Source organism: Pelecanus crispus, chromosome 2 (assembly GCF_030463565.1).
Source record: "Pelecanus crispus isolate bPelCri1 chromosome 2, bPelCri1.pri, whole genome shotgun sequence".
NCBI classification, from domain to species: Eukaryota; Metazoa; Chordata; class Aves; order Pelecaniformes; family Pelecanidae; genus Pelecanus; species Pelecanus crispus.
This window is the reverse complement of record NC_134644.1, coordinates 5,759,899-5,785,678: the sequence shown is the minus strand read 5'-3', so window position 1 is coordinate 5,785,678 and position 25,780 is coordinate 5,759,899. Positions and strand designations below refer to the sequence as shown.

At 40.3% G+C, this 25,780-nt stretch overlaps 1 protein-coding gene across 4 annotated transcripts in view; it reads right to left on the bottom strand.

Moving 5' to 3' along the window:
* Nucleotides 1–25,780, bottom strand: part of CTDSPL (CTD small phosphatase like) — a 79,922-nt gene that overhangs the window by 17,126 nt on the left and 37,016 nt on the right. The window contains exons 2-4 of one of the 4 annotated variants that reach the window (XM_075705144.1): nucleotides 13,789–13,943; nucleotides 6,472–6,504; nucleotides 2,910–2,963 (exon numbers count right to left, since the gene is read on the bottom strand). In XM_075705144.1, coding sequence (XP_075561259.1) covers nucleotides 2,910–2,963; nucleotides 6,472–6,504; nucleotides 13,789–13,943 — 242 coding nt within the window. The remainder of the gene's footprint in view (nucleotides 1–2,909; nucleotides 2,964–6,471; nucleotides 6,505–13,788; nucleotides 13,944–25,780) is intronic. The other 3 variants (XM_075705146.1, XM_075705145.1, XM_075705147.1) reach the window with 3 other exon arrangements.

Genomic DNA, 25,780 nt, shown 5'->3' with positions numbered 1-25,780 from the left:
ATGGGACATTTGATACAATATCTTTTCCAGTGACCCTCTTCCTAATGCCTTAGTTTTGGATGATGTTGTTATCCTATTCATAGTCAACACCATTTCCAGCCATATCACACTGATGGACATTTACACAAATTGTTATTTCTATTTGCCATGAAAGATGCTAAAGTGGAGAAATCAATCCTGAAGGGAGACAGCATTACTGATTTTATCTTCCAGGACATGTCTCCACTCTCATTTTTACCACTTGTGAGGGTGCTGGCCAAGAGCTTTCATGTGGATTAAATTCCCAATCAAGGTCTTAAAATTGCAGTAAAGAACCTAAACCAGGCTCTTATACAGTACACCACCCTTACTAAAAAATGGTACCAGTTACATGAATTGACAATTTTTCTGAAAGCAATGCAGACAGTCACATAGTCTTCCGATCGCTCATTTCCCACTTTAACATCCCAATCTGCAATACAGTTATGTTATTTTAGACTTTGGTACTGGATACTTCCTGAAATATCAGAAATGGGAGAGAACGCTTCCATTTGGAGCTGAGACACTGCTGCTACTCGCTTCAAGAGGGGTTTTTTGATGAAGGCAAAGGACTAGCTTTACAGAAAAGTATCAATAGGGAGAAGCTCAAGACTGAGAGGAAATTAAAGTAGGTAAGAATTGGATACAGAACTCCAACTTCATTCTTTTGCTATCTTTTTATCTGTTCAACCAATGTTGGTTGAACCAACCAAAAACATGGTTTTTGTTCTTTTCAATGGCCTTCTGTAGAGGTGCTTGCAGAGATCTGAGGGTGCCAAACAGGCCAGTCGGACACCCTCCGAACACCCTCCAGCAGCAAGAACAGATTAGTAACTACTGACTGATGCCAGATGTCGTCCCAAGCTGATAGATACCAGCCAATGATGCCTAGTAAGTTCTTGTTTAAATGAACTAACTAACAAATGAGATTCTGGACTTAAATCAAAGTGTCTTTAGCTGAAGTATGTTACTGGGGATTTTAGGAGTGCTCACTGAAACCGACTTAATTCCTTACAATTAACATCAAGAACAGTTTCTCAGCTACCAAAATGGAAGCTGCCTTGCTTGTCTCAATGCATTTCCTCTCAGCACACATCTAATGATGGCCTTCCAGAAAAAGCAGCTGCTGCTTACTGCCTGTAAAGTATGTGTCCATCACAGTAACCTAACCAGACCAAAATTTATAGGACACTCTTTCTAGGTTATACACAGTCCCACGTATACATTACTTCCACAACTGCTTGAGCTCTACCTTTGCTTGTTTGCAACTAGGACCAGATCTAAGGAATTTAGGTTTTCCCCTTCTACTTCAAAATCTGAAAGGTATTTAGGCACCCCACCTCAACTTTTCATAGTGAGAAGGATCTAGACCTGCAACCTAAACAGACTAAAAGCTTACTAAAAGAAAAATCAAATCCATTTAAAGACAACAATCTTCAGAACCCATGTTCTGACACTGATTCCTTGTCTTGGAAGAAGAGAAAAAAGTAGGAACATCCCAAGAAACCTTCAGCGTACTTTTTTTTTTTTTTTTTTAACAGAATAGTTCAGTTGATTTTGGTACTCTTAAGACTGTTAGTATTTAGCTCAAATTTTTGACTAAGTTAATCTACACAAGCAGTTCAAAGCCAGCAATCTCTTCTGCTGTGTGAATTCTTTTTCAAACTGAAAATATCTATCTATATATGGAAAATATATGGAAATAGATCTTCTTTCATACAGAAATATGCAGATGAAAAATATGAGCACTGTCATAGCGCAGATATCTTTGGTTTTTATATGGAAACTACTATGCCTGTCATCAGGAAAAGGGTGTACATACACCAAGGACTGCAAAATGCAAGAACCTTCAACTCCGAGAACCTGAATTCCTTGACCACACAGTGAGTGACAACCTGTCCCCATCCTCCTCATCCACCTGCAGCCCTGCGTTCTCAAAAGCAGCAGCTGGGAGAGGAACAAGCTTACCTGTGGTATCTACAGAGATGCTGGTTACTGCTAGAGTTTCTCTCCCTTTTCAGTATTGCCTCAGGAGACAATGTGTAATTATTGACCTAACTTTATCTAAGACTACAGCTCAAGGTTTCTCCTGGGGAAAATCTCCCACCAGGGCACACCAACCTTTCCACAAGCTTTGGCTTCTTGAATTCAATCTGATCCTGTTTTCAAAGACACCTGATCAACAGTGCACATTTGAAGATCAGAAGGAATAAATTTTCCATTTCAAAATTTGTATTTCTGTTGCCCTCAACTTTGAAAACACATTTGTCACCTGATAATCTAACAGGGACAAGGAAACTATTCTGAAGCTGAAGGCGCTACAAGTTGCGAGACTGCTAAACATCTAGTGTAGGACTCTGGAGCAAGGATGACGTTTCTGAGGCTTTAGGAACTTAAAGGATTTGTACGTAGGATATCAGTCCATTTGTTTCACTGGTCAAGCTTTCTGATCTAAAGCAATTTCCACATGCCAAGAATAGCAAAGCTTTTAGGCAGAAACAAGTATTACTCAATATTGTATTTTAATTTCCTCACTAATGGAGACATATCCAAGAAGAGTTATAATTACCAGATTTCCATCATAGTTACAGCAAATAGTTATGGATCTTTGACAATTTTTTTTAAACATTTAAAGATATTTAAGATGATTAAGAGTATTTAATTGTGGCTAACAGCAACTCATATTTACTATGCAATACTCTTCGAAAGACTGCAGACTTCCACAGAACTCAGCAGAAAAATAACATGTGGTAATCTCAGTACTGTAAGTCCTAGCTTGGTCTTCAATTCCAACAAGACATAAATTGTATACAAGTTAAAGCTTTTAAACTAGTCACTGTTTGGGATTTATGCATTCCAGCCAGGTCTCATGGCTGATCAGCTTAACAGACCTTGTAGTGAAACGACTGCTGCACTGCTTCAGTCCCGTGGAAATAGTATATTCCCTAAGAAAAAAAAAAAAAAAAGGGGGTGGTGGTGGCAAGAAAACAGGACTTTTGTTGAAGCATAAACAGCTGGTCAACACAAACCTTTTAGAAATTTACTGTATAAAACAATCATAACCTTTCTTCCCTGTAGGCCCATATTTCCCACAGAGACAAGTATCAGAATTAATAAGCCCTTCCTTTGCATACTGGAAATGTTGTCAAGCGTAAGCGCAGCACATTAATTTGCTGTTCATGTTCCCTTCAATTCACACTTTTGATTGCACTCTACATAGCTAACAGCTTCTCCCAGCAGTTACGCATAGAAATACTCCAAGAGAAGATAAATTATTCCCACTTAAAACACAGCTGCCAGAAGACGCTAGCTCCTGTTAGGAAACAGGCAGTTCACAAAATTTCTTCTAGAAAAAGTTGTAACAAGAGAGTGTCTAAATGTAGGTGAGGACAAGTGAAAAACCAATATCCCAATGCTAAGATTTAACTTCTGCAGGGACTCCAAGGACTACTTTTGGTACCACGCCTTAATACTGGGATTTTAAATTGAACAAAGGAAATGGACGCTCCAACTCATTTTAAGCAGGTGCACGAGTATGGCTTTGCATTTCCATCTACCTTTTCATTCAAAAGAATGAAAACAAGTGATGAAGTTGCTATGGGTCTACTTTGTTTTCCCTACCATATTCCTTTCCAAAGCTGAGAAAAATCCATGAAAGCACAGGCGTCCTGAGCTACACTTAATCTATTTTTAAGTCAGGTCTATCACAAAGTGTCAGCTGGTACCGTTTTTTTCTAATTTTGTGTGTGTTTATTTCAGCCCCCAAAATAAATAATTTTGCAATATTAGGAAAAAATCAATTACGCTGCTGTTTAATCTATGCTTTATCTGGAAACAGTTTGAGAATATGAGATACAAACAGGATAAAGTTAATCTTTAAAAAAACCAAAGTAGCACCGTTTCTGTTTCCTGAAGAATCTAACCTGAAGCTGGAATGTTTCTTGCTTAGCAGTTATCCCTATCAATAATCATGTGAAAATTCATATTCATTCAAGTTTTAAAATTAAGTGCCATTAATACAGGGAGAATCTGATTCAGCAGAAGATACACTTCACTGGTATTGCATACATGTACGTAAAGGAATGGAAGTTTTTAAACAGGTGACCTCAGCAGACTGCCAGATTTTATACACATGTGATAAAGCTCCAGAAAACCTCATCTTTTGACTGGAGGCTTCAACTTTAATGTTGAAGTTTAATGAGCAGAGAGCCGGCAGTGCTCTTTCCAGTCACTAAGGAATTCTCTAACCACTTGAAGTGATTACATGTGCAATGAGCCCTATAAAAAGTAAATGTCCAACTTAATTGCGACCAAGCTCACTCTGTGTCTGTTTAGAAGATTCTTCTCCTGGTACGTACAATACATACAGTGTGAACAGTCTGTTTCGCATCCATGACCCTATGCAGCAGAGCATCAAGAATTTCTGCCTTAATGGGTCTTAATCACATGGCTAAGAGTCGTCTCAGTGAACCTCTGGGCTTCAGTGCGCAGGACAAACCGCCCTTGTAAGACTGGCAAAAAGGACAGCTTTAATTTTAGGTATTTTTCAAATAGAACGTTGGCTTTGCGTCTTCGTTCCTACCACTTTCTCCATACGCAGTTCACGTCTACCTTTATTTAGACTATTACGTACTAATGCTCGCTGGCTTCTGTTTGACAGCGAGAAGCACTCTGATACTCAGACAGTAAATGTCACACAACTGCCTGCGGGCGATGGTTGCTTGACAACACTTGCATGTCCTGCTGCAAGAAGGCATCAGATGGCACCGGAGAGGAGGAACGAGTGTGTTTAAAGTCACCTGCTCACTGAGAACTCTACGTCATGACTGCAAAGTTAATTTTATTGCCTTATTAAAGTGCTGGGAATATAGGTCAGCAAAATTACAGTTGAGCTACCAAAAAAAAAAAAAAAGGGGGGGGGGCGGAAATTAAAAAAGGAGGCAAAGAAACCCTTTCTTCAATCATTCCTTTTCCAACCACTACCCAAATCTAGCAGTGCACTGCTTTAACATCAGAAAGGTAGTGCTCTAGCGAAGTATCTCATTTCATGTTTGTACCTGACAAAGCTGTACTCATTTGTCATTTCAAAATTTTGTTCCGTTTGAATATTTATTTCATTAATACCTAACACTCACTCTTAGGCAAAATTTGATTCCAGGTCAGAGCACAGCCAGAACATGTTTTATGTTCAAATAACTACTCATAGAGCAGCTACAGCGACCAAACAGAATCTGGCAGGTATGTAAAAGGAAAAGTAATTTAGAAATCTGTATTTTTGTGCATCCAAAGTTTTCTATTCCCAGACTTGCATATATACAAATTAGATGCACATACGTGTATGTATACTTACATACACGCATGCATGTAAACATATGCATGAGGTGTATTAGAAGTAATTTCATATTAGAAATAATAGATAAGCAATAAAGAGTAATTTCTAACAGTTCTTAAATCCAAGAAAAAGTGGTGAAGGAGGGAAGTGATCTGCACAGTTACAGCGATCCCCTGACACTACTGCGCTGCATCATGGACAAGGTTCTTACAGAAGGTCTTGTAAAACTGGGCTACATGAGAAGGCAAAGGGGGGAAAAAAAAAGGTATCCTGGGAATATTCAGGTCTTTAGGAGCTACCAAATATCTCAAGAAAGAGGGCTGTGTCAGTAACTCCACACATCAGCATTGCTATTTCCTGGAAAAATCTGCAATAATGAAGTATTATAAACAGCAAAGGAGCTCAAAACCCCCATACTTCCAAATTTTAAAAAGTCTGTCTTCATCCACATAAAAAACAAGAAGAAGAGCAGCTTTTTGACCAAAAAAGGTTAAACCTAATTAAATTCAAAGCTTCAGTTTGAAGAACTTTTTTTTTTTCCTTCCTTTTATTTAGTTTTGAGAAATAATTCACATGCCAAATGGCATTCCAAGAAGATAAGCGGAAATATTAAGGCCCATAAAACAGCAGCTGAAACTCAAAGCATCATCTTGAATGAGTGCAGTAGCACAGCTATGGTCAGAGTACTCTTTGTTTTCCTAAAGTAGTTTCTTTCAAACAAATTAGGTAGTTTCTAACTCTTCTCTTCAAACTGGAATATAGGGAAAAATTAGAGGAAAAGGTTTTTGTAACACTCATAGTGATGATCAGTCACCTTTTGTCTCTATTAAAATAAGTAACTTCAACTTTCAGACTACTTCACGTGTTTCCAAAATGATAAAAATTCAGAAACAAGTTTAACTGAGATGCAAGATGAAAACCATATAAAACCCAAACTCTTCTTTTAGTCCCTGTACAACACGTGCAGTTCAATTCATCTCTGAGTATACAACACTGCAGACAGAACGTAAAAACCTTTTGTTAACATGCAACACAAAACAGACCTGTTAGACTGCAACATAAGATGAATCAAAGCAAAAGTTATGAAAATTATTAAAAGAAAAAGGGATAAAAATACATACACTTGGTATAGGCATGACCTGCATCTGGTCACCCTGGGGAAAAAGAAAAAAAAAACAAAAAAAAATCACTGTAAGGGTAATGGCTTTTAAGGGTAGAACAAAGGTCTGAAGCAGTAAATGTAGCACTCAAACATTTTAAACCAAAAGTTCCAAGTATTCAAGAAACCAGGGTAAAAAAAAAATAAAAACAGGATCTTGCATTTTAGTCGCTGAAATGATCGGTTAGTATATTGGCATTTATGATTTTTAGGAGACTGGACTGGTAAAACCCATGCTATGATTAATAAGAGATGATAAGAAAGTACCTGTATTTACTGTAACTTTTTCAGCTTTAAGCTCTACTAATGGGTATATTTGTCTATTTTCACTGCAGCAACAAGAGGCTCAGCCAGACCGTGGTAGCAGGGCAGAAGCAGCCCACTCCTTGAAGTTAACTTTGCTTGAAACAACTGCCTCAAAACCCAGCATTTTCACTTGGGCATTTCGCTGTTGCCTAAGATGGACATGATGATGATGAACCGATCCAATGAATCCCACTTTCTTCACCCAGATAAAGGCAACAATATCAGTGCTCCTCCCATGGTCTCACTTTCGTACTGTACTTGGGAGAAGGCAAGCCAGTCTTTGGCCAACTTGACCTTTTCTTCTCACCCTGGGACCCCAGATACAGAGACAAAGACACTTCCATTTACAGCTTCTAAATGGAGATAGGTTGGTCACAGGGTCGCCAACTCAATACGCAAGACATTTTGGGAGGTGGGAACTGTATTTTCTTATCTTTCTAATCTGTCAAAAACAAGTACTCATTTTCTGGTGGGCACTGCACATAAAAAAAAGGAAGCTGACCCTTTTTGCACAGATGTAGCTTAGGCAAATTACTCTTTAATTACTTGGACAACACAGGCTCTGACTACCAGCAGATTGTCTATCTATTGAAAAAGCTGGTTTCAACATTAGAGCATCCTCTTCCAGCTGAAAAAGTCTTGTGCTCACTTGTTTTGGAGTCTAACATAGTGTTGACACGTTGCTGACAAACAAAAGTAATTCAATATTATTTTTAAAGTCCTCTTTTTATTGCTACAACAGCAGAAATTTTTACTGAAGTTTGGCCAAAATCCAGAGAAGCTGATGAGGCAGCTAGAGAACAGCAACTATCATGAACTGTCAAGAAGTTTGCTTTAATAGAAGTATCTGATTTCTATAAAAACAAAAACACACACAAAAGCTGGTAATAATCCAAATTTTCCTCAAGATAATGGCAAAAAGAAAAGAAAAAAAAAAAGATGTAATTCAGCACGTTAACGTCCTGTTAGTGGAACATCATCTGAAGTTTGTGAGCCATTTGAGAAAGGAGTGAATTTGAGTAGGTGCCAGCCAGATTAGCTGGCCTGTGATCAAACTGTTATCAAGGATATGGTCAGGCAGGCAGAGCACAGATTGCGAACCCATGTTGTGTTTTGTTTTTAAAGGCATTTTTTGCATTCACTGGTAGAGGGAAGAAAATACAAGTGGAGCTCCTCTTCTCTCAACAGACAAAACCAGCATATGAGAGGTAGAGGCATATCTACAGCTATGGTACAAGATTATCTTACTCCTGGACACAAACATAGCTGTGTATCACATCAGGTTTTCTCACAGACTTCAAACGGCACTCACCGTGGTGTAACTTGCTTTCTATTTCGGCAATCTCTTGAAGTCAGAGCTGCACTCCATGGTATTACTGTTAAGCCTGACTTTCATGGGAATTCAGAACCTAAGTTGCTAAAGGACTTGCATTACTGTTCGCTTTATTTTTCTTGCAGCATTTCTTAAATCAAAACACAAGGAAAACAAGCGAATTTCCTAAGAGGAACCCTGAAAGCACCTATGCAAAAATCAAAATGGTAATGATGACAACTGGAAAAACAAGCAGAAAGATAAAGGCGAAGTCTGCTAGTAAAGCATAAATGCTCATGAACAGGCAAATGCTTTTTAAAAACAAGCCTGCTATGGGAAACTTTTTAAAAGTGTCCTGCCTCATTTCCTGATGCCTTGGAACAGCAAGGGAAGTAGGTCATAACGCTATCGTTTGAAATAGATGACAGATGACTGCATTTGTTGAAGTTTTTCCACGAGCTCCTGATGCTGGTAACAGGACAAAGCTGTTCCTAGAATGCCAAAATTTCCCCACTGTACCACTAAGATGACCCAGGAACTGATTTGTCCAGCCACTGAAATCAGGTTTTTTTTTTTTTTTTTTTTTTTATGGCATGATATATACAGATGAAAAGATAAATCCTACCTTTTCCCTTAGCTACATAATTTTAGTCTGAGATGCACAACATTTTCAGTACCGCATCTATTCATTAATGCTGTCTGTCTACGGCCACATACAGGATCAACGAGCATCAAGTGACAGACCACGCTATTTTGCTTTTTTGAGAACAGCCTGTATTCAAAGATAAGGAGCTGTTTAATTTTAAATAACCCCTTAAAAGAAGCAGCTGATCAAAAGAACAGATTTACCATATTCGTTTCTTCAACACAAAGCTTATACTAGACCATGATAGATTCTTTAAAAACAGTAATACAGAAGCTATTTGACTGTTTCATTGACTTGGACTATTGAGCTTTGTCTCCTAATATAGAAGACTTTTTGAGGAGGCAAAGGAGGTCAGAATGAGTAGGCAGAGCCAGAGGAACCAAACATAGCTATGCAGAGGTTGGGGTTTTTTTTTTTTTTCCTAAATAGACCTACCATACCACATGCTGATGGTGACCACAGAACCTAACACTACGAACTTTCTTGCTCTGATCAGCAAAGGTTAAGCAGGAGGAAGAGTACTATTAGTTGCATTAATCTCGCTTATCTTCCTCCACACTGGGGAGTAGGACTGGTTTGCACGTCTGTTCGGGAAGCACGCTGTTAACAGACTCCCCATCAACAAGCCCCTGCTCATGTGGCTCCTCTAGGTCTCCTGCACAAAGGGGATACTACTTTTGACCTCAAGAATGTACTCCCTACAAACTGTTTTTCATACTCTGGTGGACCATATTCATGTTGGATAAAGAAGATCCCTAACCCTGCACTTTCAGATGTGTTATAGAGATCCCTGAAGCAGACAAGAGCGTTAGAGACATGACAACAGGTCATCAAAACAGCTTTCTAGCATCACCTGGGAGATGACAGCGCCGTGCGGCAAAAAGCACTGGGGAGAAGGAGACCTTATTTTTATAGTGGTTAGGATGGCTGAGGTGGAAATTCAAGGACTTGACCTTTCTGGCTTCATCCCTGTTACAGGGAAAGCAGCGGGGGCAGCTGGTGCCCCCAGAATAAACCTTCTAATTCTGTCGTCTTCCCTGTTGAGTGTGGATCAAGACCTTCTCCTCCAATTCAACAAGTATTAAAAAACCCTTTCCTCATTCATGTTCCATCTTGTTGAACACGAGCCATCTGCCCGATTTGGATCTAACTGCGAAACAAAACCGGAGATGACTCCGGTGGAAGTGGGTTGCAAGTGAAATGGCAAAGTGCCCATCGACTCGTCAGAGCTCCCTCACCCACCACGACTGAAAGCGAAGGGAAGAGAGAGACAGTTTGCATCTAGCTTTTCTCACCTTTCTCTATCTGGATCCCTCCTTGAAGCCTGCAGATGAAATCTGTATCTACAAACACTTCAAAACTCAGGTAACAAACTTACCCAGGGGGGGGAAAAAAAAAACCTTACACAGAGAAGCGTGCCCAGAAAATACAGAAATTGAGTCAAGTTGCTAACTGAAGAACAGAAATTGAGATTTTAATTTATTCAGAGGAAAACAAAAAACACTTCCCCCTCCCAGCACTCTGGACCCTAAAAAAGAGCTGGCTGGAAGGTCTTGGTGAGCTGCCTGCTGCTGAGGAGGCAGGAAAAAATTAGCAAGGGCTTTGTGAGGCTGAACATTGTGTCCTCCCAATGACACATCTGGCTCGGCATCCAAGCTGTAGACAGGCTGATATACCCACTGTAATAGATATTACGTCTTAGAATGCATCTTTGTGCCGCACTAAAAAGCTGTCACGTTTTAAGAAAAACAAATATAGTTTCAGTAAATACAAGTTATTATTGAAAAATGTCGTATTGAAACTTTAGAGACAGAATGGATCATTCATTACCAGTATTAGAGTCACGCTTGGACAAGCAGCTGCTCTGTGAGTAGACGGTCTAAAAGTGAACTCAATACTTTAAAGAATTTTTTTGGCTTTTTCCCCTAATGGAACAGAAGTCAGTGCTGAAACCCCCTGTTTATTCAAAACCATGTTCAGTTTGGTGTTTCTTCCAATCCTATGAAGAAGTGGCATGACACTTGACTTGCCAAGCATAATCAAGTCACATCATTTAGTAAAATACTAAATGAAGCACTGATTTCATTTGAAGCACTGATTTCATTTTTTCTAATACAGCAAAACAATAATAATAAAATTAAAGTGCACAATGCAATTGCTCTGAACAAAATTTTAGAACTGTGTTTTCAATTACTTTATAAAATACGCTTCCCTGCTTTCCCTCCTTTATAACAGGTTAGCACTGAAAGACTCGAGACTCCTAATTAGAAGGAAGTTAGCTTGTCACATTAACTTCAAGAATATGCCAGAAGCAACACAGAACACTGAATTCCTGCAAAACCAGCAGAAGCTTTCTCGGTTCCTTTCCCTCCTCTGAAGTGTTTATCACCAATTTTCATGTAAAAACTCTAGTGGACAGTAAAGACAGAAGGCAAGTACGTCCAAGCCATTTTATACTAGTTTCTAATAGTAACTATTTAACATCATTGTGCAATTTTCTTTTCCCATTTTTGAAGGAAAGGGTCACAGCATGTGAACTGACTGGGCCACGGTCAGAGGTCACCTGTGATGTGATAAATAATTAATACAACATACAAAAGAGAGAGCAGATATAAGTAAGTGACCATCTGAACAGCAGCTCAACAGAATTTAAACTATTCTTAACCTGGCAGGCAGATTAATGCAACAAGAGCTTTAATCAAACAGCAGAGTTTAAGCAGCGTGCCGTCAGGCTTTCTTTTCTTTCCTAAACCAGGTAATTTTGTCATTCCTGGATGTTTAATTTCACCAACTTAGAAACTGAGGCCCACTGTTGCATGTACTTTCCCCCAGCTCACTTATCACTTCCGAATCTAGACAAGACGCTCAGTGTAAGCTGGGTCAAATCCAACCAGCCTGCGCAGCTCAAACACAGCTCTCTGGGTAAAAAGCACTGGCCTGACAGCGTAACAATATTCAAATATATCCAAGTCTTCAATGCTGTTTTTCTTTCTTTAAACAATTTCCTACTTACACTAACCATGTTAGCACTGAAAACAAAACCAGCATATGAAAAATGCATACAAAGCTTATTAGTCTTCAATACTGCATTTAAAATGGAGATATTACAGGCTTATTTGCACTCACTTAAGAACTACCCAAAAGCTTAGCCATACTTGATTTCTTCTACAAAGCTCTGTACGCATCTGAGTACATTTCATTCTGTTTGAAGAAAATGCACTCTTTAATAATTCCTTTTAACATACTCCTTGAACTCTTTTACTCAATTAAGCTGTAATCTGGTAATGCTATGAATTCTGTGATTTGTGTCTTGGGCTCATGTACAAGTATTACACAACTTCAAAACTGTTCACTAAGGTAGCGCAGAGTGAGGAAGGAAACCTGTGTGAACGTACATGCAATCACTCACTCAAGGACCAAGATATATTTAGAAAGTAATTAATAATAATTTTACAAAATGCAATCTGAAAACTACTGACTCCAGGCCATTTTAACTCACACCTTCTATAGAAAGAATAAACTCTCTTTTTTTTTTTTTTTTTTAAATGTTTTTCTTTCTAATCAACTCTCATTTTCTCTCATTTGTAACTTTGCTGGTAGCCTCACCTCTGCCTCCTTTCCATTCTCTAGCGTAGTGGAAAGGGAAATTTTACTAGTTTCCCATTCCTTTTGCTTTTCAGGCAAGCATGTGCATACATGCTACACACTACTCAGCCTTCCCTTCAGCACATCCAGGCTACATTTCCCTCATTTCAGTCAAAATGTACCTTGGCTAGCAAAAGAAGTCTAAAAATACACGTACAATTCCTCCTTTTGGCAGAGGAATTTGCAGTGCACTTTACCTCTGCGTGAGCGGTTTCAGCATAAACTGTTGCAGTTCAGACTTTACCTCCGCACCTATTCTTAGTCTCCATGACTTTAATTTGCTTTCCTTTCCTCTCTCCCACCAAACAGTTCCTCTGCTTTTTCTCCTGAGCTTTTCAGAATTCAAACATAACCCGCAAAGTTCCAAACAAAATAAAATGGACAGGAAAAGGTAGCTAAGAAATCAGCTGCATCAAATATGAAAAATTAGTGTGAGGAGCAGAAGGGTGAAAAGATAGAGACATCTCCATTTCTGCTATTACTCCCCATCATGGATACACCTATACTTCCAATCTCTTAAAGTCCTGGAAAAGTGTGAGGGGAATGGTGTTTCAGTTAAGACTATAACACTGGTGGAGTTTTGAGAGTGCTGAATAGCAACATGGTATGGAAAAGATGGTATTCCTATGTTTGCTATATTGAACTGAAATTCTTCAGTTCGTAACACAAATGCTCTCAGTGTTATCAGATTTAAAAAGAACATATAAAATAATCTGTGTTGTTATTTTCTGAATATGGCAAAGCAATATAATTACTAAAACTCAATGAAAGTAACATGCTGCTCTTACGTACGATGCTTTGAAGTGCTAAAAGTTTAAATTAATTTGACTCATTAGGTAAACAAAACTTAATAACCTGGAAAAATGGCCAAAAGCCAATACCTCTGGACTCAGCGTGCATTAAACACAGGTGAACTGTTTAGAAAAAAGGTCCAAACAATTATGGTTCTCCCCCTGTTTGAACTGTTTTTATGTCACCGAAAACCCTTTCAACTGACATTCAAAGAGGTTCCACCACGCTCCAGTGGACACATTTTAACCTTCCTGTAGCTGGGAAAGAGAACCAAAGCTAGAAAAAATGCAGCATCTGAAATTTTATGACAAGTCCACATTTTTTTAGTGACTTATTCAGGTTTTAAATGTTGTTTGCTTATAAAATAGATAGTGCCAATACCCTTCATGGAGAAGTTAGTTTTAAATTGCAGCTGAATAGATAGTATTAGCAATTCACCACCAAACCGGTAATTTTTTCTGTAACTGGTAAGATGTTCCCCGTGAGGGAAACCTTACCAAGGCAAACCTTCAGAAGCACAGAGTTAACCCTTGGTTACAAAAGACCCGTATGACAGCAAAATAAGAGAAAAGCCTGACCTTCTGAAGTCCTCCATTCTCCTCCACCAAAGGAGGAAGAGCACTGGTGCTGTTGGTAGATGGTGGTTCGACATTGTAGTCACGAAAGCAGCAGAATAAGGTGCTAAAGATACTTCGACTCCTCTGCTTCTTCAAGCTGATATTACATTGGGACACTAGGGAAAAAAAAAAACAACAGCAGAAAAATAAATTCACGTAGCACAGACCTAGTTTTCCAGACCACAGTGACTGAATTTAAGATGCATGATTATTACCTCAGAAGTCCTTCTTAAGTCTTAAGATAACCTCACAGAGATTTTTCCATCATATTGAGGCCCCCTTCCTTCCGTTTCAACCCATTTTTTCCTTCTTGAACTCACGCTGACGTTAGCCTGTTGCTACCCAAGCCGGATCTCTGCACAATCGCAGGGCTTGCCGTACTAAGACACTACCTCGAGAGTTTTCCTAGAAATACCCAAAGTAGACGCTGTAAATTACATGAAATAACTCGCTGCTAAAATACGTCTCCGGACTGAGGAAGCAAACGGGATGGATCTAAAACAGAAGAGACACAAATAAATGCCTGCTGATGCCCGGGCATATTTTCTAGCCAAATACACGATCCCATGTGGAACATTTAAACTCCTGCAAGGGTCAGAAAAAAAATCTTGAGATGTTTCCGAGTTTCCTCTGTTACTGTTTGACAGTGTTGCTGGAGGACAAAAGACACAACACAGAGGCAACGCTGTGAGCTGCAGAACTGGCTGCAGGAACAGGTCTGGAGAGGGTGTTACTAAATAAACAGGAGTCCTGGCCTTTTTTTCAACTTGCTTATTGGGCTACCAGGATTTAAAAAAAGCCAAACTGGTAAAAAATTACCTACAGCTCAATGAAAGCAAGGGCAGCACTTCTAAAGACTAAAAACTGTAGATAAAAGCACCAGGTTGGAGACGAGAAATGCCCGTAAGACATCTAATAGAATCATAGAATCATTTAGCTTGGAAAAGACCTTTACGATCATCCAGTCCAACCATTAACCCACAATCTAATGATTTCCCCAAGATTCAAACTCCTGCAAATTAGATCTTGAACACACACAGAAAGATGAAATATAGAACAAAATGAGTTGGAAAAAAGTTTCAGAATACTTTCAGCAATACTCGATTTGATCACCAAGTATTTTAATGATCTACGGTTAGCTAGAAGTACGCGCTTCCTCCGTCGGAGCGCAATCCCCGCCAGATTTCGCGCTCTCCGCAGGCGGGGACAGGCAGGCGCGCCCCTTCCCTCCTGTGCAGCCCTTTCTGACGCTTATCCGTACCACTGCGACGCGTGGTCTGAACGCTGCCGATGCTCGACTGGCTAACATCACGTGGGAACACGGCGAGAGGCAGCCACGCCGCGTGCCTCCCGTACGCAACCGCTCTGCCCAACGATGCCGCGGGCACCGGGCTCCGCCGAGCGCCCCGCGCCCACGGGCGCTCCCCTCGGCTGCACGGCTCGCCTCCGCCGGGGCCAACTCGCCCTCGCCATCAAGCAGAGGAGTATCTTCGACTACAGAAACTAACGGCTGCCTTTTCAGAGTCAACGCATGATTTCAATTAAAATACACGCAAGCCAGCCCCAACAAGTTGGGGTTTATTCTTTTTTTTTTTTTTTTCACAGCTATGCAGCAGCGCACCTTAACGTAGTAAACTTTAAAAGGCGGATTACGCGGAGGAAAAAGGATGCTATGAAGGTTGCAGCACCAAGCAGATTAACAGCCATCCACGCGCTACACGGTTTATTTATTCTGCATTAGAAGGAACAAAGCAGTCCCCCGACCCAAAGCTAGAGGGTAAGTGAAATTCTTAGGAAGTCCCATTACACACAGCAATATGTAATTCCCCATCTCTCCTCCTCTCTCGGATTAGTAGGGAACTGCCACGTACATCTACCTTCCTCCTCGTATTACAAATATGCCAAGCGCAATCAAGGCAACTGGCAACGTAAATACAAATAATACAGTTACTAACACAAGAAGAGAATTTCAGTGGGAGAAGAGTTTTGCATGAAATGGAGCAAATCTCCTGCGGAAGAATTAAGGGATACCATCACGCTCGGAAGGTGTGGGGGTACACGCGGGTGCTTTGACAAGAAAGCCTCATGGTGCAGATGTTGAGTGAACTTTCAGGTACTCTCTGAAAGCAGAAACAAAAATCTTCTGATTTTGAAGAGTCAGCATAAGCTAGACATCAGTATTTTCTCCTCTCAAAGCACTTGCAAGGTGTCTAACAGGTCCAACAGTAATATTCTGTTCTCCGTATAGTATGCATTTCCATATTGGCTAAAATATTTTTCCACCTTAAGGGACTGAGCAATGCTCAGGTTCAGTTATTAATTGCTACTAAGAGGAAAGTGTACCAGTATCGACAACTAAAGGAGTTTTATAAACTTTCACCATTTAAAAAGTGCTCAGGTAACAGAATAAAGTCAGAATTGCGCACAGATTTATGTGCGTCTGTGTGTCTAAGGAAGTGTTTCATTACTTTAAAGACACTTGCAAACTGAAACCAGTCTGATCACTGCTTTTCAATACTCAGTTAAACAGAAAACGTGCAAAACTCTAGCCATTGGTGGTATATGTTAGAGTAAAAGGCTCATTTGCAAAATGTCACATTCTGCTTGCAACAAATTTGCAGAAAAACGTGTTTAGAAATCCCTAAAGGATGCCTGTGCAGCTACGAAGGGCTTTTTCAAAACAGCACTCAAGAAAATTTGTATTGCAAGCACAAGCAAGTTTGTTGCAATACCATCCTCCCAAAGGAGAGCTCCTTTCTCACCCTAAACACTGAAACATGCTGAAAATTCGAACGGGAAACGCAACGCTGCGTGTCCTGTTCCCTACAGCCAGTGCCACAGAAACCTTCCTAATAATTTATATTTTGTTTTCAGCCTCTACTTAGAAATATGACAGTAAATAATCAAATTTGAATGCTTAAAATAGAAATGCTCTTACACAGCATTTACCATAAGCTTTTGTTTTTTCCTGGACTTCGTAAGGTACAAGAAAGTAACATTAAAACTTCATTCTGCAAACAATTTTTACGCATAAAATAGTCCTCCCAAAGCCAAGACTGCATTTTGTAATAAAGTCCAGCTTATATTCTAGGCTGGGATTGAGGTAGGTCTTCAACACAGGATCCATTTCTATGAAGTTAATAAAAAATGAGAGTGTTAAGCAAGAAAAACTAATTACCAAGTGTTTGCATAAGAAATGCTGCAGAGCACTTCTGGGCTTAGTCTTTGGAAGGTTATTGAATACAAACAGCATGCAAGGCAAAAATTTACCTAAACCACATAATGTTCATCCCCAAACCTCGTAACGCAAAATATCAGACCGTGGATGGTCCGGACACGCAAAGAGCCGTATTAACAGATTACAGGATGAAGTCCCAGATTTTCAAGAGAAATTCTGCCCGGTACCAACTACAGCATTTAACGGAGAGGATTAAAAGCAGGGACGCTGCACAGGCTCCGAGGGCTACAGCTTTATAAAGACGCCTGTGGCCAAGAGACGCTTGAACCCCTCATCTCTAGCGATTCCTCCGGTCTGTTTGCATCTTGCTGCTCTGAGCTGCTGTTTGTAGCAAGCCTTTCAATCAGATATGAATTACAGCAACGTTTTTAAATTCATAAATTCACATCACCTGCACAGCAGACCAACAGGAACAGCATAACCGCTTAGGAACTAACATTTCCATCTTTTCTACGTAGAGGACTGAAAGAGGCAGTAAGCAGAGTTAAATAGTCTAAATAAACATTCAAAAATCTCAGACAAAAGCTACTGATTTGTCCAAATAATTTAAGAATTCTTGCTTTCCTTGATCAAATTATACATCTCAAATGGCCACTCACGTTCGCTTACTGAAATATTTGTTCTAGGAAAAATATTCCTACGTTGCTTTTAATCTTGACTATTTTCCCATTCATAATACAGTGGTGTTTCAAACAGGTCCTTCCACTAATTTAGGTATTATTTTAAAGATATCTGGGTTTTTTTAATAATACATTATAGAGGCTCTACTGTGACTTAATAAATTATAATTTTGAATGAACAGAAGTTCTCAAGCGGCTTTACGTGCCATGGAGTATTAACACACACAGGTATTGCATACGTAGAAAAGATTTGCACCGTTATCCCATTTCGACCAACTACGACAGTGTTGCGCATCACAGAACACAGTTTCTCCTTCCTTAGTTACACTGGACCAAACGCAATAGGTGCGCCGCTTGCTAGATTTGCTTTCCTTGAAGCGCTGACAGTACGTACAGGTAACAACTACAATTCTGAAGATGTAAAGAAGCATTCATATTGAATCACTACCACAAATTGAGGTATTCTGGATGCCAGCAAATTTTAAAGAGACAAAAACTGCAGAGGACAAAACCTGGCGTTCCTTAAGAGTCTACAGTTAAGACCAGGCAGCAATGATACTGGAGTTGCTCTTCATCTTGGGGACACCAGGATGTCCCTTCTCCATCTAAACTCCACGTCTGAGCAGCATCCAGCATATGCAATTTAGAGGACTTTTTCTTTTTTTTCCCCCTCCATCTTTTGGGAGTTACAACCTTGACTTCTGGAATTGATTCCCTATGGCATCCGCAGAAGTACTATACTCATTACCCCTACCACCACTCACTGCTGAAGACAAGTGACCTTTTACAATGTTAAACACTGCATACCAAACACTTAAACACCAAAAAAGCGCAGGCAAAATAACTTCACAATATGAAAGCACTGTTATCCGTGAAAGCAGAGAAGACTGTAACCAGCACGTATCTGCAGAAAAGTTGAAGAAAGGAACAACGCAGACTGGAGCGATGCTTTCCCATGACACCACCCCAGGTGCATCGTAACTGCAGTTTAAGGACTTCCTTACCTAAAGGCATCAAGTGCGTATGTAGCAGTCCTCAACTAATTCCTCTTCCATGACTTTGTCCCATCACATTCTGAACCTACCCCAACTTTTGGCGCCAGAAGTATCCTGGGGCAAGAAGGTCCACAGCTCCGTCAACACCTTAGCCGTTTCATGACTGACCCTCCTTGCTTCCTATCTTTGCACCTTCTCGAATTCACATTTTTGAGCAGGAGGAGGGGGACTAGAACCACACACAATATCCAGGATGAAAGGAGAGCACCCTAAATTAGCATCGGGCTAATGTGATTTTTCAGAAGATCTTATTATAACACCAAGGTCTCTTCATTAGTAGATATTTCAGGCATCACTGCAAATACAAGCCACGAATTCTCATCTCTTCCCATGCAGAAAATTTCATGCGTATCTACACTTAATTTCATCTGCTATTTTAGAGCCCAGCCATTCAAAATCATGTTGCCTTCCTACAGCTCTTCACAGTTAAGTTTTAAATCTATATACAAATGCACATATATGCATACACATTCATATACATGCACAAACAAATGCACACCCCTTTCCCTTACAATTTTTGTCGCCTTATTTCCCTATTCCCTTTTCCATATAGCTTAAGACTTAAGAGCAAACTGCACAGATCCCTGGTATAACTTCTTCCCCAGGGATCTCATGGAGGTCTGCAAGAGCCTTCAGCTAAGCACTTTGTCAAATTATCTGAATTTCTAAAAGATTATTTGCAGACAGGGTCACAAACAGGGGCACAGCTCTCCCTGCCAGAAGGGAAGCCCCTCTGCTCCACATTTCCCCCAATTTGAAAGTGCAAAGTCTCACCTATAATGTCCAGATGCTCTCCTGCGCTATTTTTAATGACAAGTCTCCCTGCTCATAACCTGTGTGTTTACCCTGTGCTGTGTGCTTGCGGGTAAGTTAATTCTTGAATTGCCTGCAAGTTTCTGGAAGTCAAAGATGGTCCACAGAACTGTGCTTATCAAGGTCTTCTGGCAAGTCCTAACAAACCCACAGCATTACTAAGCCTGGGGAGAGGTTCAAGGAAAGACAAAGGCAAGTTTTAAAATACACTACTGCAATCACGTAAGCTTAAACAGAAGATAACATACTGGGTGGTTATAGAAAGAGAACAGGAAGGGAAAAAAAAAAAACCCACCACAGCACCAAACCCCAAACATTACAGGCAAATATTATAATCTAAATTAATACAAGACCATGCTAATAGAAGTAATCTACAGCATCTTCTCAAACCTCCTGTCACTCAAACCACCCTACGGAGGCAGAAGCGTTGTGCTGCTGTTCTCCCACCAAGACAGTCTCAACAGCAGCACAAGTTACACAGAAAAGAAAAAGCTTTTCCCCCATGCACTGTATTCTGAAAAAAGTTTAGTTCAGGGCTTCTCCCATCAAGTTTTGCTGTAGTTGTGTGAAATTACCAAAGCAGACTGTTGCGCAGCCGTCGCACAAGAAACCCCTAACTGCTCCAGGAAGCCACCGTGGGACGACTAGAGGGCTCCTAATCCAGCCCACCCCTCTGCAACGCGTGAGCAAGCTAATTAGTGCTGAATTTTTCCTAATTAAATGAATGCAATAGCCAGTCCTCTCAAATAATATAAACTGGGTCATGAAGAGACTTTCCGTGCGTTTACAGATGAACTTGCTAAATGCAATAAAATGAACATCTGTGTATCGTGAGCTCTCCACTAACAAGTTTGTTTACAATACAAAATGGAAAGATGCAAGTCAGAATGAAGTGGTATTAAACAAAGTCTTTCTTCAAAAGGAAGCAGTTACGAAATTTATACGTGATTAGAGATGCGTAACTTCTCAATCTTCCTAAAAGGCTGCATGTGATCTTATTAGAAAAATACAATTTTATATCCTGCATGACTCAAGCTAGAAACAGTTAAGTAGCAGAAAACCAGCAACTTTGCTTATACAACTCCTATTTTTGTGATGTATTGACCAGGAGAGAAATTATTTTAGAATACTCGATATCAAATCTACACGTGCTGCCCAAGTTACTTTGGTTTTAAATGCCACTTGCAGTTTATCGTTGAAAGGTTTAACCTTCCACATGGGCTTTGCAGAAAATAAAGCAATAACAGCACTGTCACATACCCGGAACAACCACCCGCAACTGGTTTAACCTTCAAACATGCAAAACCCAACCAAATTGCTCGGTTTATATTCGGCATGATATATCCCAGAATTACCTTCATTTCAGCTGAAGCTGGCAACCTCTCCCCCCACCCCCCCAAACCATAATTAAATAAACTTAAGGTCTTGGTTTTTCCATTGAAATTATTTCTTTGAAGGGAGGGATCCCAGACTAGTTTAGTGAAAGAAAAATCTTTCCAAAACATTTGACTACACCCCCGCCAAACCCTTTCCCATACACTGCATTAGTACTCTGCTCTGGATGGAGCTGATCGCATGGCTAGGGGCCAAGAAATAAAAGCTTAAACACTTAACACAGGTGGGGACATGGAGGAAAAATAACCAAGTAGCTTATTTTTACTTTTGAGATAATCTCTTCTTTATCTGACTTTTATCTATTTAAAGTAGGTCACTGCACTTGGATCTGCAAAAAAGGTCAGCAAGATTTATGAACTTTTACGAATTTTAAGAAAAATTGAACATTACTCTTATTAACCCATTCCACGTTTTGGAAAACAAGCTCAGAACTGCACCTGTACGCTAAGATCAAATGGTTATGCAAGAACAGCTTATCTCATTCAAAGAGAAGTTACCTAGTGGATATCAGAACACCACAGTTTGCTTTCCAGACCTGTGGAAGTTCTATAAAAATACATTTTCACATAGTACAGAGGACAAAAGGAGAAAAATCAGTGGGACAAATATTAATTCAAGACAGTTAATGCTGTACGAAGAAAAAAGACCTCTACCTAACCAAACAAAACTTTGGAAACATTTTTGTTGCAGCAGCTTCAAGCAAAAAACTTCTTTTGCCCTACCTAAATTATTTATTACAGTCCTCAAATCTGGGTGGCTTAAAGGATCTAAGGATCAAAAGTAGTGAAATTCTGAAGTCCCTTTTTAAATACCCGACTGAGAACTCAGCACTGCTCTGTACAGGGCTGTGATGCATCATGAGATATAGCTAGTAACTTAAAACAGCAACCATACACAGAAGCCTGTTAACTGACAAGGAGGGATAAGAAACCATAAAAAAGGCTCAAAACAGCACAAAAACCTGATGGATCCCAAGGCAAATTCCAAACCCATAAAGCAGTTGGTACACTCCAGTCTGCACACTGAGGTTTGGTTGGACATCCATGTATATGATGGTATAACCTTCATATTATACGTGTCAGCTTCTCTCATAAGCCGTGGTTTAAGCACCTGTGCTGTCCTGCAGTGCTGCAAGGAAATACTGTGTTAAAAGGAACGCATCTGTCGGAGCCCAACTCCTTGCATTCATTCAGCTCGAAGACTGAAGGCAGATCCACTGCTTCAGGGGCACCCATATTTCATCATGAAGCTGAAAAGTCAAAAACTATTTTAACAACCTAATTAACTGGCTGAACTATGTTCTGAGTGAAATACCTTCAAATTAAACAGCGCAGATTTTGGCCGCCTCCTTCCCTGCCCCAGTGCTTGACAAGCTAACAGGGCTACAACTGAGACCACCTCCAATTTCGAGAAGCAGCACGTGTAGATGTGCTGTCCGCCAAAGGACTGAAAAGTTGGTCTCCTTGTGATCCAGGAATGAACTAATTAACACTTAGCATTTTCATTTTTGTGCCTGTATCGGTTGCCACTGGAACAGCCAGGGACAGAAGATGGATGAGAATACAAGAGAGAAGTTGGGACACGTCCACCTCCAGCGGCAGTCCCGTAATTCCTCCAGCAAGATGAGCCAGGCAGCTGCTGTACCTCTGCCTTCTCCGTAAACAGCTGGACAGTGTTTAAGCAGGAGCCGAACGTGCCCCCCCAGCCCTCTCTGGATTCTCCTCCGAGACAGAGAAGAGCCCGAGCCGCGCTCGCCACCTCTGCGGCGCTGGCGTCCATCCGCCCGGTCATCGCGTAGTGTCCTGCGAGAGAGCTTCAAGGACCAAGGGCCCGTACGGGGGTCTTCAAGGCTGACCTGTGCACGCTCGCTTCCTTTCCGCACAGGACTAAGTAGCTGCTGAACACGCTAAAAAAAAGGCGCTACAAGGACATACAACATTTTTTTTATGTGTACATGCACATATGCATGCGTATATGCACATACACGCACGCGTATATGCACATACATGCAGTTCACAGCTGAAGCTCTTCCTAAGTATTTGCCTTTTTTTTTTTTTTTTTTTTTTTTGAGAAGAGCCACATCACTTCATACATTCCAGAGGAGCCTATGGATATAAATTCTAAAAACATACATCTGCTAAAAAAAAAAAAAAAAAAAATTAGATATAAAATAACTAACTAGCCACACCCCACGAAGTCACTCTTCCCTCAGCTGGTAGTCTGAAACGGTAACAAAGCTGCCACATGTATAAAGGACCAGAACCACTTGGGGGAAAAAAAAAAAAAAAGATACAAAATTAAAAGAAATAAAACCTGTCATCTCTCTTTCACACTACACACAAAGCAAGGTTGCAGCACTGGAGTTTAGTATTCGTTGGCAGATGTGATCAAAGTTTTTTCCTTCTGCTAAAACAAAATATTTCACTTCTGAAGTGCAATGCAAAAGCGATGCTTCAAAACAGTTTAAGGGCAAAACAAAATACAGCAAATAATGCAAAAATAGCTCCAGTGCCAAAAGATTACTACCTTTTTTAACTGGATGGAAAACAAAGCTATCTGAACGGAAAACAAAGCTAACTGAACTACGCAGGCAACGTTATGGAGATGTCTTATGGTACAAAATAAACATAACTTTTTGCAGTGACATTATGGAGCCATCTCTCTATACCTATAGTGCTTCACTAAGTTTAATGCTTTCTCTCGCCACAGTAACCTATAAATAGCGTAGAAGCAATATCCATAGAACCTGATACATTTAAAGTAGTAGCACACCATGAAGATGCACTTTAAAAAAAATATTTCTGTAAAAAAAAAAAAATTAAAATCTAAGCATTTCAGAAGCTGAAGCATTTCAGAAGCCGCAGCATTTCTCCGTCATTTGAGCAAGGACCGAGCTGCTCAATCTGGAGATTTTCCCAGCGCCGAGGTTTGGAGCGCGGCAGTTGAACAGGAAATACTGCGCAGTCTGTGCATGCATTACATTCCTGTCCCGCCCCGAGCGGGCGGCCAACAAACAAACCTTTCTTCTAGTAAAAGAGAAAAAATAAAAAAAAAAAAAAGCAGACTGCACAAAGTTCACCAGCAGATGTGGCCTCTGAATCCAAACCGGCCTTTTTTGCCGATAGAAAGAATTCGATGCATTTGCAATGTTGGTGTAACGTCACGGTTTTGCAAAGCTGGATCAGCAAAGACCTGGACGTTTAAAGATGCAAAATCTGCAATGCTGAGCTTCTGCAGGGTGCTATTGCTGTAAGTGAGCAGCAATTGCACATATGTCAGAGGGTTTATTTTAAGAAAGTTTTGCCAAATATTAGCAGCAGCTTAGAATCAAGCTGCAACAGTCGATCAGAACTGAATTTTGTACCGCAAAAAAGACCTATTTGCAAAAAAGGGGATTTGCTTTATTTCCATTTGATGTGCAGCACTGAGGAACAAGGACTCAGCACTGAAGTTTCTCTTCAACCATAAAGTAACAAAGAGAATTAGTAACCAGAACACATGGTCGTGTATCTCGACTCTCTTGAATTGCTCCCAGGTTGGCCTCTTAAATCCTGGAAGATATTTAATAATCATTTGTTAAATACTTGGGAGGGAAGGCAAAGGAGAAACAAACAAATGGAAACATGAGCAGCACACGGGGTCAAAATGGCAGCATCTCAGAGTTTGTTAGTCACGGCCGATAGGAAGAGGATTAGAGTCAAAACGGCAAGGAAGTAAATGTAAACAAGCATGTGTTTATAGAGCAAAAAATATGTACAGCATCCGATCTGCTCTGCCTTGGATTGTGCTTACATGTAACGTGGTGGGAAAGGCAGAAAAGAACAACTCGCCGAATGCCAAGCAGCTAAAACACGGGAAAAGCGGATACAAGCGAGCAACAGCCGGGCACCCGAAGGCATCACACAACCAAAGCAGTTAACAGTTTTCCCCAAACATTAATTTAATTCAAAGCTGGTATAATAATAATAAAAAAAACCCCCTCAACAGTCTTTGAACCGATGCTGATTAAACAAAAAAGCGTGCAAAACAAGCTAAAGAAAAGCACTTTTGCAGAGCGTGTCTTCTTATTACGCATGGTATGACTGGACAGACAGACAGACGGACAGATACTCGCACGTGGCACAGACACACACACGGCCTCTGCAACCCCAGGCTGCATTTTCCTGAAGAAGTTATGCCATGAAATCAGTATGAAGTTACCGAAGAGCTGTAAAAGCCCCTTTTCCTGTGCTCCACGGGCGCGGCGCGGTGTGTAAAACCCCAAGCCATCCACCTGCCGCACACGTGCTATCCAATCAATTCATGTTTCAGGTCAAAGCGTGATCCAAACCCAAAGAATATTGCCGGGCACCACACCTATGATCGGCTCGTTTCCTTATCAAGGTTGTTCAGCTTAATAAATAGATGTTTGGGTTCCCCCCCAGTGACCAAATTCACAACCTGAGGTTTGGCTCCAAAAATTAAGCTGGGTTTCTTTCTGCTTCCTGCTGCAAACAGGTTGACTCAAACACAGGTGACAGGTTTTGGCACTTTTTTTTTTTTTTTGACTTGAAAAGTATCAGGCAAGTGATTCACCAAAGCCAAACGCAGAAGGAATTCTTCTACTCCTTCCCCTCAATACTACTACTACACCTCCAACCAAAGCCTTACCAAAACCTTGCTCATCTTGCTAAGCTTAATTTACTTTTCCTAAATATAGCTGTAAGATGCTCCCATAGAGACAGTAACATTCCAAACTGTACTTTTTGCAGCAAATACTTCAGTAAGACATCAAATCTAAAGTATTAGTCTATTTTTGCAAGCTTTCTCATTTCTTTCCTAGGAACAGCTCT